Source organism: Micromesistius poutassou (genome assembly GCF_964030765.1).
Source record: "Micromesistius poutassou genome assembly, chromosome: 20".
Taxonomy (NCBI): Eukaryota; Metazoa; Chordata; class Actinopteri; order Gadiformes; family Gadidae; genus Micromesistius; species Micromesistius poutassou.
Window position 1 is genome coordinate 11,575,595 of NC_140290.1, and position 20,193 is coordinate 11,595,787.

At 47.1% G+C, this 20,193-nt stretch overlaps 1 protein-coding gene across 1 annotated transcript in view; it reads right to left on the reverse strand.

The window, feature by feature from the left end:
* Positions 1 to 20,193, reverse strand: part of col16a1 (collagen, type XVI, alpha 1) — a 57,016-nt gene that overhangs the window by 30,384 nt on the left and 6,439 nt on the right. The window contains exons 3-13 of the mRNA XM_084484867.1: positions 19,883 to 20,000; positions 15,280 to 15,403; positions 12,971 to 13,255; positions 11,851 to 11,931; positions 9,750 to 9,821; positions 6,836 to 6,850; positions 3,666 to 3,725; positions 2,755 to 2,787; positions 2,527 to 2,571; positions 1,847 to 1,885; positions 1,329 to 1,391 (exon numbers count right to left, since the gene is read on the reverse strand). Coding sequence (XP_084340993.1) covers positions 1,329 to 1,391; positions 1,847 to 1,885; positions 2,527 to 2,571; positions 2,755 to 2,787; positions 3,666 to 3,725; positions 6,836 to 6,850; positions 9,750 to 9,821; positions 11,851 to 11,931; positions 12,971 to 13,255; positions 15,280 to 15,403; positions 19,883 to 20,000 — 935 coding nt within the window. The remainder of the gene's footprint in view (positions 1 to 1,328; positions 1,392 to 1,846; positions 1,886 to 2,526; positions 2,572 to 2,754; positions 2,788 to 3,665; positions 3,726 to 6,835; positions 6,851 to 9,749; positions 9,822 to 11,850; positions 11,932 to 12,970; positions 13,256 to 15,279; positions 15,404 to 19,882; positions 20,001 to 20,193) is intronic.

Sequence of the window (20,193 nt, forward strand, 5' to 3'; positions counted from 1 at the left end):
CAAAGCAGGTAGGGGCCAATGATCTTAGCAGCACCCACAGCACGCTCCAAAAGAAGCAATATAAAACTATAAAGAAGAAACCTTGGTCTCCCTTGGCCAGGGATGCCTGCGCATTGTTCCAAGCCCTCGCCTGATGTCAGGCCCAGCCTTAAGTCACTTCATACTGCGCCTGCCAGATGCTTAGGAGGCTTAAGAAAATGTACCCACTGCCACAGACAAATCCATCTGTGCATCTAACAATTATTTAGTCCCACGGAGGAGCCAAAAGCTGTCAGGGAGGGGGGGGGATGGAGGAGGGGAGATGGGAAGAGCCGGGGGGGGATATGTCTCCTTGGAGTTTAGTTTTGAAAATTCCTCCCCTGAAAAACTTTTCATATACTTATTGGGATAGTTGTTCTGGTTGGGGGGTTGGGGGTGTGTGTGTGTGTGTGGGGGGGGGGGGGATTAAAAGATGATTCAAGGCAATCTGAAGCACCTCCCAGTCTGGGCGAGAGCGGCTCAGCATGGCCAATGAAGCTTCATTGATTGTACGGCCTTTTGTTGCTGTAGTCTAATCTAACAGGCATTAGGGTGGATTTAAGTCTACCAGGGAGATATGGAGAAAGAGAGATAGACAGGAGGAGGGGGAGAGGGAGAAGAAGAGACAGACAGAAAGAGGGTTAGAGAGAAATGGATAGATAGAGAGAGAGAGCGAGAGAGAGAGAGAGAGAGAGAGAGAGAGAGAGAGAGAGAGAGAGAGAGAGGTAGAGAGGGAGAGAGGAAGGCCAAGAGACAGAGAGAGAGCGAGAGAGAGAGAGAGAGAGAAAGAGAGAGAGAGAGAGAGAGAGGGAGAGAGAAAGGCCAAGAGACAGAGAGAGAGAAGCTATCAATGTGAGTGTGATCTCAAATCGTAACACTTAATGACTCTAATGAATACCCAAATCACCTATTCTGGGATGGAAGTAGATGGAGGTGTTTTTGTGTGTGTCTGCGTGTGTGTGTGTGTGTGTGTGTGTGTGTGTGTGTGTGTGTGTGTGTCTCCTTGCTTGGTATGCCATTGCTAAGCCAAGAAGCTCAAATGTTCTTTTCAACCCTGGAGAAGTTTTGGTTTTTCATGCCAAATGAACATTCATGGGCACCTTACCGTTCACCTGGAAAAAAAGGAGAGAGACAGAGAGAGAGAGATAGAGAGGGAGAGAGACAGAGCCAGAGAGACAGAGACAGAGAGAGAGCGAGAGAGATAGAAAGAGAGAGACACACACACACACACACACACACACACACACACACACACACACACACACACCTAGGTGCGGAGTGTAGGAGAGAGAAAAACAATGAAGACTCACATCCTTGCCTGGGTTCCCAGAGAGACCCTGTAGACCGTGCTCCCCCTTCTCCCCTTTATCTCCCTGGGGATGGGAAGATACAGAAGACAATAGAGAGAAAAGGAGAGCGGGATGAAGAGGGAGAGGGAGAGAGAGAAAGAAAGAGGAAAAGAGCGGCAGGAATGAACATACACATAAATGCTTGATGTCAGGAGAATATAGAGGCTTGCATCATTCTGCTCTATATTCTACACACACACACCCACACTTACGCTCACAGACACAGACACAGACACACACACACCCACACACCCACACTTACGCTCACAGACACAGACACAGACACACACACACACACACACACACACACACACACACACACACACACACCAAAACAAATACAACCACACACACCTAGCCACACACACACACACACACACACACACACACACACACACACACACACACACACACACACACACACACACACACACACACACACACAGCGACCCAGAGCGACCTTTTACGGGATCCATTACCTTGTAGCCGACTGCCTCTCCATAATTGGCTGGCAGGGCCTGTGGAGAGGAGGGATGGAGACAAGGGGGCGGATCAATGCGAGTGGATCTGGTAAGAGGTCTCACCTCCACCCCACCTCCACCTCACCCCCACACACTCACCAGTAGCCAGCACGCTTGCCAGACTGCAATGCAGGCTCCGCTAATACATTAGACACACGCGCGTATGTGTGTGCACACCACACACACACACACACACACACACACACACACATTTTCACACAAACAAACACACCCCATGCACACAAACACAAAATCTCAGGGCGAAAACGATACCAATGGGAAAGCAAACACACATGTAAGCGCACACAAACATACAAACAGACAAACAGGCAAAAATTAACAAAGACATGACAGACAAGACACCTGCAGATTAAAGCCAACACAGACCGACATACGGACACAAACACACACACACACACACACACATGCTCAACAATGAGTGTGCACGACTGCTCGCAAACATCCCTGTCTGGTAGAGTATGTAATTACTAATAGGATTAGGAGGAAAAATTGGGTCAAGATCAAACAAAACAGCCTACAGAAGGGAAAAGAGTGTGTGTTGGGGAGAGATGAGTGGTGTGCATGCGTGTTGGGGGGGAGCGGGGGGGTTCACTGACTGCAACCAGAACAGCACTCACCGGTTCACCTCTCTCTCCCTTCTGACCCTGGGGTCCTTCCGAACACTGCAGACGGACAAACAGACGGACGGACGGACGGACAGACACGCACACCGTGTGTTTCAAAATTTCAAACACGTTCTCACAAACAAATTCAGAGCCGGACTCATGCAGTATTTAAACACGCTGCCGACCAAAACCAAAACCAAAATAGAAAAAGCATGGATTTGCGCAGAGAAGGCTACTTACGCCTGCAGAGGGAGAGCCAGTGCAGCCGGCACCCTGCGTGGGGGTGACAGAGGGATTATTTGTCGGGTTAATAGAAAATCGATGCACACTAAAGCGTTCATATTAGCAAGCGTAGCCAGTTGGCGTGTCACGACACCCTGCACCACACGTGTGTGTTTGGGTGTGTGTTGTGTGTGGGTCTGTGTGTGTGCTGGTTGCATTTGGTTGCGTATATATGTACTTGTGAGTGCGTGCAACCTGCACCACACGTGTGTGTGTGTGTGTGTGAATAACTGTTACAGTGTGTGTATAACTCTATAACCACTACAGTCTTCAGCTCAATGCATGCTGAGACACATGTGATGAGGTCATACATTCCAACATCATTAGATTACATTGACAACACACACACATACACTCACCTTTGCATTTGTAGGTTTAAGTGTGTTTGTGTGTGTGTGTGTGTGTGTGTGTGTGTGTGTGTGTGTGTGTGTGTGTGTGACTTTAAGGGCCCTAGTTAGACGTCTAAAATGCAGACGTCAAGGCACAAAGTCAAAGTAGCTTTGTAGGCGGTTCTATGGCGCTTGCTATTATGACGGCGAGATAAATAAAGCTTTGCTCCCGACGCAAATCTAAAATGGGTTGGTCTGAAACCTGTAGGTGTGTTTTAGGCGTAACGTGCAATAAACCAATGAGAGTGCCATCTCCCATCCCCTTTAAGAGCCAGCATAGCCTGGCATATCCTACTCTACTGTGTTCATTCATGCAGCCCCTATGGAAAAAAAATGTTTCCACAATCTATGCTATTTCTATGCAGTTTCACTCATACAAACAAACGTTGCGTCTGTGTAGAAAGTCAATTGTGCCGGGCGCAAGATAGGGCCCTAAGTGTGTGTTTACGTGTGTGCGTGTGTCTTCGACTTTGGACTCACCCGGTCACCCTTTTCTCCTTTCAACGTTGTCAGTCTGGAGTAGACGTCCGGGCTCAGCAGCTGTGAAAAGGGCACAGTGGGGGGGAATCGTTCAGCACACCATATACGACACTTAAAAGCCATCCATGAATAACGGAGGAGTAACCATCGAGGTAGCCCTCTTACATTCTGTTCCCAACTGTGAAGAAGAATACAAGCAGCAGACAATTCAGCTAGTTGGAATATACTACGATTCACAATTGTGTAAGAAAGGCAGTGCACAGAGGAAAGAGTGGTATGAAACGGAACAGAACGCGTTGGGAAATAATGGAATGGGTGGCGATAGGTGTAGGTCAGTACTGCTAGCCGCCACGGGGTGGTGCTGTTGAACCAACTGAACACATTCCTTTTATTTTCACAGCGCAAAAAGTAGCATTTTACGGTGAGAGAGGATGCAAACCAGCCCTGGGGTGGCTCTAACATTTCCAAACCCCTTACACGGATGTATGCACTGACACACACACACGCAAAATCAAATAACCCTGGCCAACGTGTCCTACAGGAAGTCACGATCAATAGATAAGTCTGAATCTCCATCCCGAAAAAAAACGCAATGAACGCAACAGCTGCTACTACAACTACTCATTGAGGAGCAACGCACACACATATGCACACACACACACACACACACACACAAACACACACACACAAGTACACACACATACAACAACAAAAAAGAACAGCCATTATAAGCGGCCGCGATGGTGTAAAGAGGTAGCATGTAATTACAGTCTACCACCCTGAGCTTTTTTTCGTTTTTTTTAACGCAAGCCCCCGGCTTTCTCTCCGCAGGACACTGGCATGTATTGATGTTCCGCTACGAGATAATGAGTAGGGAAGCGAGGAACAACAAAGAAATAAATAAACACGGAATAGAACTCATAAGAATCATCATCATTATTATTATTTATACTCTATACTCTCTCTCTCTATCTCTCTCTCTTTTTCTCTCTCTCTCTCTCTCTCTCTCGTCCCATGAACACCCTCCCAGAACTCTATGATGGTGTAGTAGACACATCTGACGGTAAAGGGGAGGTGGGGGGGGTCCTGGTACTTTCCTCCGCTATAAGCTTGAATTTATTGGGCCCGGGGGCACTTCAACCCTGTCAGCACGGGGCTACAGGTCGGAGCACTGTAGCTCGGCTTTCTCCGCATTCATTGGCCTTTCGAGGGCTCTCCATGTGCACTCAAGGCTTACAACAGAGCCAGGGGGGCGGTCCTGGAAGATTACTGGAAGAGCAGTCAACGTGAGTTCACTGATGGCCTCAGTCATCCACCCGGCCATCGCTTGATCACCACCGAGCCGATCTTTGTAGATCCGGCCGCTATTAAAGGACAGTAGCCGTCTGAGCGATCCAACCATCGTAGCTTTCTCCCCTGGCTTCGCTTAAGCATCCGTTACAATATCATACGTCAAAACGACTTTGTTACATTGCAGAAAAGCATTTCACATGAACACGCCTACCATGAACGCAAACAATGGTAATATAGCACTTTTGTCTTAGTGGCAAGAAATTGAAGTACTTATGGTTATTTATGGTGAATCACTGTTAGGTTCGCCACAACCTCTACACTGAGCAACGAGCATCCAAAAGACATATTATACATTGCCATTTTTTTATATTTGTGCAAGGCAGGCTCAAGGTAGGTGCTCTGCAGAGTATCTGTGCAAAACAGTCATATTGACTAATAATATTGGTTACCGATGTTTGAGTGAAGCCAGGAAAGAACATCGCTCATCCAGACGGGAGGTGTCCTGACCAGCACCCCGACCTGTATAGATATACCTCTGCACTTCCTCCACAGCCCAGGCTTCCTCCGCCAGGGTTCAGACCTCCGCGGCTTCCTTGTTAGCATTCCATGGCAACCAACTCTTTTTAATATGTAGCACCACTATTTCATGGAATGAACATCCCCTAATACGATGTCTTGCTTTTTTTTGTACGCATTGCATTCCTTTAATAAGTACAGTAGACTAGGCTGTTTTGGCAGTAATTCTAACGTGCTTGTGTCTCAAATGTAATAGAAGGCGCTAAGTGGCAGACCAAAGCAACATTTTAAGTGAGCGTTAGATACTACTCGCTTCTTGAAAAAAGATCAACATTCTGGCCGTGATGGCTAAGTTGCTGTTTAGCAGAAGAAAATATTGTGTTATCTGTGAGTAAAAGTTATCCTCGCTAACAACTTTGTTTTCTGCTCCCTTATGAATCCATGAAAATTCAGGATGTGTGTGCATGTCTGTGTGTGTGTGGGTGTGTGCATATGGGCTGGAGTGTTAGTGTGTTTGAGTATGTACGTGCTCGTCCCTAAACAGGTATGAGCAGGTAATAGCCTGTGCTTTCTGTAAGTAATTCCTGCGAAAGTCAACAGCTACACTGCTCAGGACAGCATAAGAGGTTGTTTGGAGGTGTGTGTGTGTGTGTGTGTGTGTGTTACTTGTGAACAGAACACGTCTATTTTTGGGCTAAAATAGTAAGCGAACAGGCAAAAAGATCTCCCTACAGTGAGGCGACAGAGTGTATAATGAGGTGTGAATCAGTCCTGTGTGTGATGTAGAACGAGAGTCAGATAAAGAAAGAGAGAGAGAGAGAGAGAGAGAGAGACACAGAGAGAGAGAGAGAGAGAGACATGATACATCATCACTGCATGAGTTATTGAATGTGTGTGTGTGTGTGTGTGTGTGCGCATTTGACAGTACTTCATTCATTCAGGTGTGAGCATAGGATGAAAGAAAGCTGGGGTTGGAGTGGTCTTGTGTGAGTGGGTGCGAGAGTGAATGAGTGAGTGCCTCAGCAAGTAAATAGGTGAGTGAGACAGCGAGTGAGCGGGTGGATGAGTGAGCGGCTAATTAGACATGCGGCAGAACCATCCAGGCATTATGTGTATGCCCTATCAACCCCAAAACAACATACACCGGACACGCTCTGAGGTTCTGAGAGGGAGAGGTGGCAGGCGAGAGACAAAGGCAGTGAGAGAACGAGAGAGAGGGAGGGAGAGAGAGCGAGAGAACAAGAGAGAACGAGAGAGAGAGAGAGAGAGAGAGAGAGAGAGAGAGAGAGAGAGAGAGAGAGATAGAAGAGAGATGGGATGGGATGGTAGAGGGACTTTGTGAGTGACTACAAAGTACTCACCTTCATTGCCAGCTCCTGTTGTGTCGATGGAAGAAAGATGACATGGATCGATAGAGAGGGAAAGACAGAATGGATTAAACGAGGGCACTAACTGAGAGGACAAAAGGCTTAGGGGACATAAAATACTGTTTAACTATTTAACTATTTAGCTACTTACATATTAAAACAGTAGGATCCATTGAGTATGCAACTGTTGTCTTTCTATTAGGTGAGTTAAAAGTGGATGTGGTCATTTTACAACTGTGGGTCTTAAAGGGCTTAATTAGATGCTTTTATCTAAAGCTAGGATATCAGATATGTCATGGTAAAGTACAGCTCAATTCTGCCAATGTCATTTGGGGGCATTTGGGATCAAACCCTTGGGCCACTATCCCAGCCCCATTGATACAATTACCAAGCAAGTGCCAGCCTGCATTCACTTTTTAGTTTAAACTCAAAGAGACTTTGAAATCAAATTATCACACCAAATGTATCTCAAAGAAAAAGGAGAAATGAAAAGAAGGAAGAACATAAGGCAACTGTTGAAGCTCCCCAGCCATTTTATCTGGTTTGAAATAAACTACATCACAGTGGGGGGTCGATATTTTTTGCAGAACCTGAAGTCAAAATCTAATAATAATCGTATAATATAAAAAATCCCCATGATGTTGCAGGCTTGTGTGTTTGTGTGTTGTGTGTGTGTGTGTGTGTTCAAGTGTGACAGAGAGAGAATATGAAGCATCGATAAGGGAGAAACCTGGGAGACATCTACATTATAAATAGCACCAGTCTGACTCAGGTCTGGAGGGTGGTGTGGGTGTTGCTGCTGGTGTTTGAATAAGCACACCACACGTGAGAGACTATATACACAGTGCACTGCAAATTTCTTGCAGTTCACTTGCATCTTGTGGAAAATATCATGAGTGACATCACTGGGGAAACAGAGACACACATGGAAGCTACATATGGAAGGCCATTCGGGCAAATAACGTCTTTCGAATGTCACATTAACGCAACAAGAAAAAAACAACAAGAAAAACTGTGTGAAAATTGGTTGTGTTACCACTTCATATGTTGATACGCGTTAACGCAACCCAAACTGACATGAGAATACGTCAGGTCTCATTTTGGCATGTTAACACACAAATGGTCCGTCACAGCCAACGGGTTGATCCATTGTTATCTCATAGGGGTGTTAGAGACATTACAGCGTAAAGCTAGCGATGTATCTTTCCTTGCCAAAGCTGCTCGGATTGTTTACTCATCGTCCGATGTTGCTAGTCTAATACATTCCCTAAATGTGCGGTTTCATGAGACAGAAAGTTCGGCATCGCCATCGACGAGTTCCTTTAAACTTCACCGCCCCCTGCGGAAAGTTTATTTTGGCGTCTTCTATCCCACAACTCACAAGGTTTACGTTTCATTTCATATGAAACGTTTCATTTCATATCATTTCCTTTACGATATACACAGGTGCTTGAAACGAGGGCGTAGACTCCCACCCATCAGTAATTTATGCACAGAGTAATTCATTTATGCAGAGACGGCTCCCTTGCGTTGTTCGACATCATTGACAGAACCTCATCATGAATATGTATGACTGCCTTGAGTCATGGTCCCTCCTTGGCCACAACCAGAAAATGCACGTTAACGTCTTCATTTTTGTTGCGTTAACACGTCCAAATATTACATGTTGACATGTAGCGCAACATTTCTAAGACGTTACGCACCAATGGCCTTCCATAGCAACTAGTTCCATGGGTGTAGTATGATGGCTCATCAGCGCTAACACAAGCTAGCATCTGGAATGTACACCAACACACAAACTCCTAGCTTAATTGAGCAAGCACATAGGTAAAACACAGGTGTTCTGTCTGTGTATATGGGTAAAGAGCGAGGCTACGTACCACCGCTTTGAACATACAGTTTGGACTCATGGGCCTGTATTCTGAGTTCAAACCACTGGCACTATTAGAGGAGTGTCTGTCTCTCAACATACTGTAAATTGTAATAGGCTGCAAATGAGCGAATGAATGAGATAAGTACAATGGTTAAACCAGTGGCTTGGATAGAGACCGTTTCAACAGAATAGCAGAAACAAAGAAGAAGAGGGATGGCATTCTAGTGCTATTGTTACTTTTTCCTGGCTAGGGCCATATTTGGGATTGATTAGTCTGTCCTGGAGTCTGATAGAGCACTTAGTTAACACCCCACCACTCCCCAAGACAAACACCAGGCCTAATGAATAGATAATAGAATTAAGGTGCCATTAATATGAATGATGAAATGGGCAGAGGTTAAAGTAAAACAAATGGTCTTCAGGAGTGTAATGAAATAATGTTATGTGTTGGGGTATGAGAAAGTGTGTGTGTGTGTGTGTGTGTGTGTGTGTGTGTGTGTGTGTGTGTGTGTGTGTGCGCGTGTTTGTTTGTGTATGTGTGTGTGTGTGTGTGTGTAATACTGTTCCCTTGAGGGCCTTGAGATCATTATATTATTTTCTCTTGAGTGTCGATGTGTCCCTGAGCAAGACACTTAACCCTAACTGCTCCTGACGAGCTGGCTGTCGCCTTGCATGGTTGACTCCACCGTCGGTGTGTCAATGTGTGTATTAACCGTTGTAAGTCACTTTGGATAAAAGCGTCTGCTAAATGCCCTAGATGGAAATGTAAATGTAATGTAACTTAATGCTGTTATTACTTGTGAATGAAAGAATGTGTGTGTGTGTATGTATGCGTGTGTTCATGTGAATTATTTGTCTGTGTGTGTGTGTGTGTGTGTGTGTGTGTGTGTGTGTATGTGCATCTGTGTGTGTTAAGAGGTACATGTGTTTCGTGATTGTTTGTGTGAGTGTGCTAAGAGGTATGTGTATTTGTGTGCGTGTGTGTGTGTGTGTGTGTGTGTGTGTGTGCGTGCGTTAATGTGAATTGGTTGGTACCTGGTTAAAAGCGTTGTCTACCAGGTCGTTCTCTGCAGCACGCCGGCTCTTGGCTCTCGCATCGGGGGGGCACTGGAAAACAAACCGGCGAGCAAAACAACACAAAGTCACTTTCCAAACAAACCCTCTAATTCAAAGCACAGCGTAAAGCAGTGACTATGTGCCCACGCTGAAGTGCCCTTCAGCAAAGTCACAGATTGAAAAGACTCGACAGTACTGACATGGTAACGCACCAGCGACAAGTCCTTCATCAACCCACATATGCCATTTTGCCTTGTGATGTGTCGTTTGTAAGTAGCAGAGAAAGAGAAAGAGAGAGAGAGCGAGAGAGAGAGAGAGAGAGAGAGAGAGATAGAGAGAGAGAGGGACAATTAGAAAGATGGAGAGCGAGAAAGGGAGAGAGAGGGAGATAGAGAGAGAGAGAGAGAGAAAGAGAGGGAGTGAACATTTTGGTTTAAAATTGAAACAGTGCTTAAGGGTAGCCCAGGAGCGCACGTGCCCTGAAGAAGAAAGGGAAAGTAAAAAAAAAGTGTGTGTTTTCTACCACTTCAATCCTCTAATCAATTCCGGAACCTTTTCTGCTCTCTTAATGGCGTTCCACACTTCAGAGCTTCTGAGCAACGCTCCTAATACCGTTTATTTTTGCTTGCCTCAGAGAAATAAATACACCAAAGAGGAAAGCTCTGCTGTACCGCGCATTTCTAATTGTGCGCACGTGCACAGAGGAGTCACAGCTGAGGATGCAGATGCATACATATACACATGAACACACACACGCACAAATGCACGCACAAACACACACATGCACACACACACAGACTCATGTACACGATGGCAAACGCACACACACACACACACACACACACACACACACACACACACACACAAAAACCTGCACATAAACATTCAGTGGAGACCCTGAACAAAAATAACCACCAACACAAATTCAGAAAAGGTTTTCTAGTCGTATTGTTGAGAAATGTGTTTTGCGCCATGGGAAAAGATGAAGAAAACACTGGAAAAGAGGGTGATGATGAAAGCTAAGAAGAAGGTGAAAAATATGTACACATGGAAAGCAAATGTGTTGGTATGTTTTGACTCTGACAACAGGCATTACTGATTAATACAATGTTCTAGCATAATTGCCCCAATGAGATAATGCACTGTTACTTCATGCGATGGTCCAAAGGCTGAATGAACCTGATCTATTTCGCAAGCTATGACATCATGTCTTCCTCACACCCTCTTGCAGGCAAGAGCAGCCTTCTCACGTTTAAAACTAATGCTGTCTATCCAGTGCACCGTCATTCCTAAGTAACTTTTGTTGTTGGCGGACCAAATGTCCGCGGTGGTGGACACATGATCCAGGGACTCAAAATTTATTTTGAGCTTTGCATGTCGGAATAACACTTGTCCAGGTAATGGGATAATGTTTTCCTGTCGGATGTTGGCTTGCGGGTATTTTATCTATTATTTTTCTAAATCTGGGTTGCAACAGTTGAAAGACGCCTATCGACCTGGGAAAAGAGTGCATTTGACTCAAATATTTTTGTCCTTTCAAGTTATAAACTGAAAGTAATCGCCACTGGCCGAAACCCCCCGTCTCCGTCTCCGTCTCTATCTCCATTTCCCTCTCTCCTTTGCACCAGTAGCTACGTCACGCAAATCGATCGCTATGGCAACGTGCCGAGGCAAGCAGCACACACACAGGCAGCACACATGCATGCACCACTTAAACAGATCAGAACTTTACACACAGGCAAACACGACTTGGGTAACGCAGGAACACGCGTTCCTTCCTTTTAGTGTAATGCGTTACTTTACTACTTTTGTTACCCAAAAACGTAATATCGTTACTGTAATCTGTTACTTTGTAACTCGTTACCCCCATAGCAAAATGCCTGCAGCATTTATGTAAAACAGTACGTACATTTGATAACTACCTACCTTGCACATCAGTAATTGAGTAAGTAAGCAAGTCAGTGAGTGAATGAGTCAGTGGATAAAAGGATTGAGTGAGTTAAAGTGAGTGAGTGAGTAAATGAGCGGGTGAGTGTCCAAGCAGATGAGTGAATGAAGCATCCAATCGAGCAGTTCTTACCCGGGCCCTAGGGATCTCACAGCAGGCCTCCTGCATGACCAGGGACGGGTCACAGTATAGCATCACCTGCTGGACGTCCATCTAGGGACACACACACACACACACGCACACACACACACACGCACACGCACGCACGCACGCACGCACACACACACGCACGCGCACACACACACACACACACACACACACACACACACACAGGTTTAACAAGCAGAGCCCTTCATTGTCCCAGGCATTCAGTGCAAGAACATAACATTACAAAAGAAAAACATGATCTCATCAAACAGATCTCATTTGAGGCTACGTGTTTGCGTGCAGGTGAAGAGACCACCGGGTTCAGTATGGTCTGAACGCAGGTACTATGTGTGTGAATTAAAGACCAAGGGTGGGTTGTTATATCCAGGTTAGTCCATTTCACCGTCGGTCTAAGTGCTCTCATTACTGGATCTATTTATTGCTAACAGAAAGCACGGCATAAAATAGAGGGTAGGAAGGTAGGTAGGCTTCAGGGACCAGGCATACATGATGAAAACATGTGCAGTTATTGCAGCGCATGTGCATCAATACACAGCGGTGCATACACAGTACAGGCACACGGACTTATAGAGGACGTTCGCCTCCCTGGCTGGAGGCGAATGGAGGGTTGCAGGCGGTGCCTTGGGGAAGGCTGGCTAATGCGGTGATACAGTTAATAGATTCAAGAAGCTTTATAGGTGCATTACAGCACTAAAAAGATGAGAAGCAACTCAGAAGGAACTTTCGGGGCTCTCTTTCAGGCTGGAGTGTTTCCGATTAGGCCTCAAAGATTGGTCCTAAGTGCTGGCAATAATAACTCCCACTGTCTCCCTAACTCGGTTCAATCAATCAATCTTTATTTATGTAACTTTTCTGTGCAAAAGGAAAAAGGCAAAGCGTTGGAAGTAACTCTTGTTAAAAGTGTGAGCTGTGGTCTGGGGGAAACCATTTTAAAGTAACCCTCCTAAAATCCCAATCCCGGAATCGCAGAGCCGGCGAGATCGGGTGAATCAAAGACGACGGCACGCGGCTACATCATCTAGCCCCTGCTAAGCTAGTGAAACCACAAAAAAAGGCTAATTTCACCAAGTCCCCCAGTACGCACCTGCGCCGGGGTGGCGTCGCCGGCGTGGAAGGCCAGCAGCGTGTGTCCGTCGGTGGGGATGGCGCCGCGCGCCTCCAGGGGCTCGCTCTGGAAGTAGCTGCAGTCCACCATCAGCGAGGCTTCGCCGTGGCGCACGCTCAGCGCCATCTTGTGCCAGCGCAGGTCCAGCAGCGCCTCCACGCCACTTCCGCCAAAGACGCAGCTGGTGAGGGCGTCGTCTGGCCCGCCCGTGCCCCGCGCCCGCAGGGTCAGGGTGGCCTCGGGGGCGTTGAGGTCCAGGGAGAACTGGGGGAGGAAGTGGGGGGGGGGGGGGGGGGTGGGGGAGATGTGGTGGGTGAGGTTGGGGTGGTGTTGTTGTTGTTGGGGGGGGGGGGAGGATGGGGAGAAGGGGGGAGATGTGGGTGAGGGTGGGGTGGTGTTGTTGTTGTTGGGGTGAGGGGGGGGGGAGGAGGGGGGAGAGTGGATGTGGGTTGGGTGGTGTTGTTTGGGGGGGGAGGATGGGGGAGGAGGGGGGGAGTGTGGGTGAGAGTTGGGTGGTGTTGTTTGGGGGGGAGGATGGGGGAGGAGGGGGGAGTATGGGTGAGGGTTGGGTGGTGTTGTTGGGGGGGGGGAGGATGGGAGAGGTTGGGTTGTTAAGAGAGGGAGGAAGAGAGATACAATAAGGATTTAGACATGGAACATTTAAGGGCCGGATGGCTTAGTGGCTTGCGAGGGTACGTAGTGACATTGTATAGCGTACGGTGGTCGACGCCCCACCCCCGAAAGGTACCGGGTTTGATCCCACAGTTAACAACCTACCTGTAGGCACCCATGAGCAAGACGTTTTCAACCCCCTTCCTGCTCCTTAACAACACACGAGAACGCCCAAACGACTAAAAGTAAAGTCCATAAAAGTAAACGCTTTTAATGTGTGACAATCGGTCATCATCTTGATGATTCACACACGCCGCTGAGACGCTCTCCTGCGAGCGAGCGAACGAGAACGACCCCTCGGAACGACTATACACTCACAGATTCCAACAAGCCGGGATATAATTACCCCAATCAGGACGCCCCTCCCCCCCTGGTACCTAACGCCGTACCCCCCCCCCCCCCCCTGCTTCCCCCCTCCATACTTGACCTTTCGAAAGGGAACGGGGAGCCGCGTCGTCCGTCCCCCTCTCCCCCCCCGTCCCCCACCCTCCCCTGGAGAGTAACGCGATGCCACGCCGCCGCGTCGTACATCAAACCCACCACTCCCACGCAGAGCACTAAAACACACGCTCGGGCAAGACGCTTGAAGGCAAGTGTAAACAACCCCGGGACCGCTGGTACCAGCCTCTTAATTTAACGGTGCGCCGTGTCCTAGATACGGCGTATTTACTTAGCCTTGTCACTCGCTTTGCTGGTTCCGGAAAGAACAGCATGGAACGAGCGAGCGACGGAGGCCGTAGCTCCACGCCCGCTTTGCGGGAACAGTAACAAAGTAGTAGATAGAGACAGTGGCGCGCGCGGGGTGGGGGGGGTGGGGTGGGGGAGTGGGGGGAGAAAGGTGGTGCGGGACATGTTAATTACACGCGCACACAAGGCCAATCAATCAGACCTTAACGAGCCGTCAGGGCCCCTTCCCTCCATTCATCACCCACACGGTGAGAGCTTAAATCTGGTCCCAGACCCCACAGCGATCACTTGGGGGGGGGGGGGGGGGGAGGAGGGGAGTGGAGAGGGAAGGGGGTCTTGGTGCTCAGGGGAACACGTGTGAATAACAATGAGGTGGGAGGAGAAGGGGGGGATGGGGGGGGGGCGTTGAGAGTGGAACAGTATGGAGAGAGAAAAAGGCGGTGGTGATGATGAACAGACAGAGAATGGGGCGGAAGGGGGGAGGAGCAATATGGTGATGAAGAAGAAGAAGGTAAGGACATGCAACAAGGTGGATGAATGGGTGGAGGATGAAAAGAGAACGAGTGTGCGGATTGATGGGAATGAGGTAGAGAGGAGGGGGTGTGGGGGGGGGGGGGGGGGGGAGAACGGTGTGGAAATCTGAGAGGAGGGATTAATGACGGCGAAGGGGTAGGGAACAAAGTGAGGAATGAAGGAAGGACGGAAGAGAGGAATTCATTAAGGAACGACGCGATGACTAAAGGACAGAAGGCGGAAAGAAAGGAAGGGAGATAGGAGGAAGGGAGGTAGGATGAAGGGAGGGAAGGACGAACAAACCATTGACAGAAGAGAGGGATCAGGGAGAAGATTAAAATGAGCAAATCATTGAAATGAGGCTAAGAGATTTTTAGAGGTTTTAATTAGAGTAATGAGACGGGAAGAAGGCATACTTGTGGATATCCCTGCTCATCAGAGATCTGGAAGAGGTAGACGGTGTCGCTCAGAGATGTCTCCTTCAGAGCCAGGGTGAAGACCAGAGTGAACTCATCAGGGAGGCCATGCGGGAACACCTGACTGAGAGACCAACCAATGGGGTTAGAAGGACCAACACACACACACACACACACACACACACACACACACACACACAGGCACAGACACAGACACACACAAATACTCACAGATAGAATAGGCAGGTACACATACACACTCACAAATAGACTCAACTGATTATGTAAATATATGCATATGTATGTGTTCTCATGTGCAAACTATTGCAGGCACGGTATTATACAAATTGTACAATGCAAACAACGAGGAAAAACAACAACAGCACATATCTCATTCCCCTGGTGGGTGAAATGTCTGTCATTGAGAAAAAAATGAGAAAGGTATTTTTTTCAAATTCTTTGGTTGAGTTCAATACACTGTACTCACTGGTAAATTAAAACAATTGTGTGTGCACATCATTTCCATTTTCTTTATCATACAGACAGACATATATATATATTTGTTTTCCACCTTCTATACTGTATTTTGATTTTTTGGATAGTGTGTTTCAGCAGTACAACAACTGGTGGATGACCTCCTGCCATTCATTTTCTTAGCAGGTACAAAGCAGCCAGCCTTATCCTTTGTTGTTATTTTGTTATTTTGTACACATATATTTTGTTGATTCTCCCTTCAGTGAAGGGCATCCAGACACAAAAAACACACACACACACACACACACACACACACACAGCACACACACACACACACACACACACACACACACACACACACACACACACACACACACACTTCTGTGGACGCTAGCAGCTGATTTCCAACTTCTGGAAGTAGGAAGTAGGGTGACAGTGATTTATGAATGAGGGAAGATCAAGGGAAAACAGCCCACCATAGGATGCCAAAAACAGAGAGGAAAACCAAGAGAAAGGTGTAGGGTGGAGAGAGAGAGAGAGGGAGAGAGAGAGAGAGAGAGAGAGAGAAGATGGAGAAGAAAAAAGAGTGAAAGAAAGAGCGAACAAACACACAAAATAATGAACAAACGCAGAAAACAAGTGCAGAAACGAACGAAGGACGCAAAAGAACAAAACCAAACCAAGGCCCAGGGCCGATGTTCTTACTGCCGCAGTACAGTGAGCAGTGCCCCTCGTGCCACCTTAGCCAGGAGGCGGGAACACAGAGAGATCTCATAGGTGAGAGAGGGAAGCGGGCATTGACAGGGCGAGCAAGGTTAGGAAGCATAGAAGAAGAGAGAGAGAGAGAGAGAGAGAGAGAGAGAGAGAGAGAGAGAGAGAGAGAGAGAGAGAGAGAGAGAAGCGTTTGTAGGAGAGGGCTTGTTGCACAGTGGCACAGGAACGCTGCTGGCAGGCCGCTCCGCCACCACTCACACACACTTTCAACAATCACAGATGCTCTCAGTCCTGGTTTACTGTCTCTGAAACACACGGGAGCACACACACGCACGCATACTGTGCAAAAAAAACACACAAAGCTTAACACGATAACACACACGTGTGTACACAGACATCAACCGCAGCACGGACAAACACACCACACCATAACACACACATGCTGAAAACACGCAAACACATTAACAGACACACAAACACTACACCAGAGACCTATATACACACACACACAAACACACACACACACACACACACACACACACACACACACACACAATACACCATATACCTGTGCACACACACAAACACACAGACACAAACAAACACACACACACACACACACACACACACACACACACACACACAGATGCCCCATGCTGCAGAAGATAAATCCCTTGGTCTAAGGCACAGAAAAATCCAGGATTACCTCACTTTCCCTCTCTGGATAACTTACTTACTGCTGCTGCTGCCTTCTTAAGAAAAATACCCTGAAAAAGCAAAAAAATAAATAAACCAGCCAGAGTGTGGATTTAGAGGGAGGGGAAGAAAGAGACAGAGTGACACAGGGGAAAACGAAGAGCACAAGGAAATGGGGATGTGCGAGAGAAAGAGACTGTGTTGTTGCATTTTAAATGGCTGTAACACCTGGAGACAAAAGTCTACCTCAAAACAGAATCATTGTCAAGTTAAAACAAAAGGAACAAAAGGAAATATCTGCATGGAATATAATTGAAGGATCCCCATGTTACCCGAGCTTTTTCAGGCGTTCGCCGCTAAAAGATGTTGTCCCTTTATGTGTAAGCAAAAACAACAACATCTGATACAGGGTGAGACGATGACTGGCTTCATCTCGCTGTCACTCATTGTTCTTTATCTGGGATTATGCTGAATGGATTAGGCCCCAGGACATGCAGAGACAACAAGGCTGCATCCCAATTACCATGCACACTTCCTACTGATCCTTTCCGCTGTGTTCAAAATGGACACTTGGCGAACAGCATTGGATCTGGGCCATGTGTGGCTTTTGGACTATCTTTCCAATGGGAAGGAGATAATATAACATTAGATACACATACAGGTGCACACACACACACACACACACACACACACACACACACACACACACACACACACACGCAGTACAAACACACACAGACACATATACACACACACACGCACACAGCAGACTGTACAAACACAGACACACACACTTGTGATCATCCTCAAAGCACTTAATAAAGGTGCTAATGAGCATTTATCTGCGGGGTTTGAACCGATAACACCACACGTTCCTTCTTCAGCCATCTGCTTCTTCCTACAGTCCCTAATGCCACTCCCCTCCCTTTGGATGGAGAACAAGTGAACAGGCTAGTGCTGAGTTCACGTTGTCTCTTCTTTACTCGCAGAGTGTATCGTGGATTTGAGAAGAAAGTCATAAACTGCATGTTAGAAGAGATAGAGGAAAGAGTAGACACAAGAACAAGCTGCACTACACCCATAAGACATTGAACGAGTAATAGTAATATAAATGATAATGAATACAAAAATTGTGTCACACAAACACACACAGACACATAAAGTGACAGACACACAAAACAACAAACACACACAGACACACACACACACACATCACATAAATTCAAAAAATGATGTTCATTCTGTTTGGTGTTTCAATGAAAGAACCGCCTTTGGAATTTGTTACAAATAATACATGTGACAGTTTTAGCACAACATGTCTCCCCAAGATAGAGAGGGGAAAAAAAGAAAGTTAAAGACAGATTTATACAGAACTAAGTGCAATCCACCCAGCTGAACAGAGTGATGAAACAATGCACACGTTGACCCAATTGGCAAGTGCAAAATAAAACAAAAGCCGAAAAATACAAACTGTTGAGCCCAAGTGAGGGAAAGAGAAAGAGAGAGTGGGAAACCAAAGTAGAACGAAAACAAAGTCTGCTGCACAAACGTCCAAAAACAGATGGTGAAAGAGAGCATGCCCCCCCCGCACCTAACCTCACCAAGAACATCCGTACCTCCTCTGCTCTCCACAAGAAACGCTTGTTTACTTCATTGGATTTGTGAAGAACCAGGTGGAACTCTTAAGTGGATACGAACACAGCCACAGTTGCATTCTATGCATCAGTACAAATACGGCCACACGATGGTGAAACTGATGTATCCGACAGCCAAGGGAGGCCACCTATGCTCCTTCATGGATTGCTGTAACGTATAGGAGTCTCTTGACCTAGTTGGCTGTCTTCATCTCGCTGTAGTTTTCGCCCATTCAGCATATGTTACTCATCCGTGTGCTCTTAGGAAGCAGCTTTGAAACCAGCCCTACGATGCTAGCCGCGTGGCACAAGCATTTATCCTAGCCACTTATATGCGTAGGAGCCAAAGTGCCTTGACTCACTTTGACGTTGGTCAATGAGCACACAGCAGAGTGATCTCCCAGCAGTTTCAATACCACAACATCGTGTCCAGAAGGTGGTCCTTTGTGAACAAGAACAGCCACTGGCGCCGGAGAAGGAAAGCCCAAACAACTGTGGAAATTGTATTTTACAAGCCAGAAGTCAGAAGCCAGTAGAGGGTGGAAAGTATAGTATTTCTGGAAAAGCAATCAGTGACTGACCGACTCACTGTTAACAACTGCCAGCTTTCCTACAGGACACCTCATTCGCCAGCAGAGAGTCTGCCTCTCCATGTTCACCAAGGTCAAATTACCCCACATAGGTGCAAGGCACCAATCAAAATATTCATATTCTCTATCAAAAGGGGTGTGAATTTGTGTTTGTAGGTGTCTGTGTTTGTATATATATGTGTGTGTGTGTGTGTGTGTGTGTGTGTGTGTGTGTGTGTGTGTGCACACATGTTTTTATGTTCACGTACATGCGAATGTGTGTGTGTGTGTGTGTGTGTGTGCGTGTGTGTCTGTGTCTGTGCTTACCAGCTTCCACAAATATGTGTGTGTGTGTGTGTGTGTGTGTATGTGTGTGCGCGTGTGCGTGCGTGCGTGCGCACGTGTGTGTGTGTGTGTGTGTGCGCGTGCATGCGTGCGTGCGTGCGTGCGTGCGTGCGTGTGTGTGTGTGTGTGCGTGTGCGTGCATGCAGGTGTGTGTGTCCAGTGTGTACTCACTCAGTGGGCTGCAGCAGAGAGGCCTTGCCCAGCCTCAGGATGACGGGCCCACGTGGGTTACGGATCTTTTTGATGTCCGCGCTCTTCAGCAGGGAAAAGCTCCGCACCAGATTGAAACCTGACCATCAAAGGGCATCTCTGAGCAACCCAGGAAAGAGAAGCATACTGCTGCTGCTGTGTGCGTGTGCGTGTGCGCGTGTGTGTGTGTGTGTGTGTGTGTGTGTGTGTGTGTGTGTGTGTGTGTGTGTATATTTGTATCTTTGTGTGTCTTTGTGTGCATGTGTCTTTGGGTGTGTGCATGTGCGTGTGCA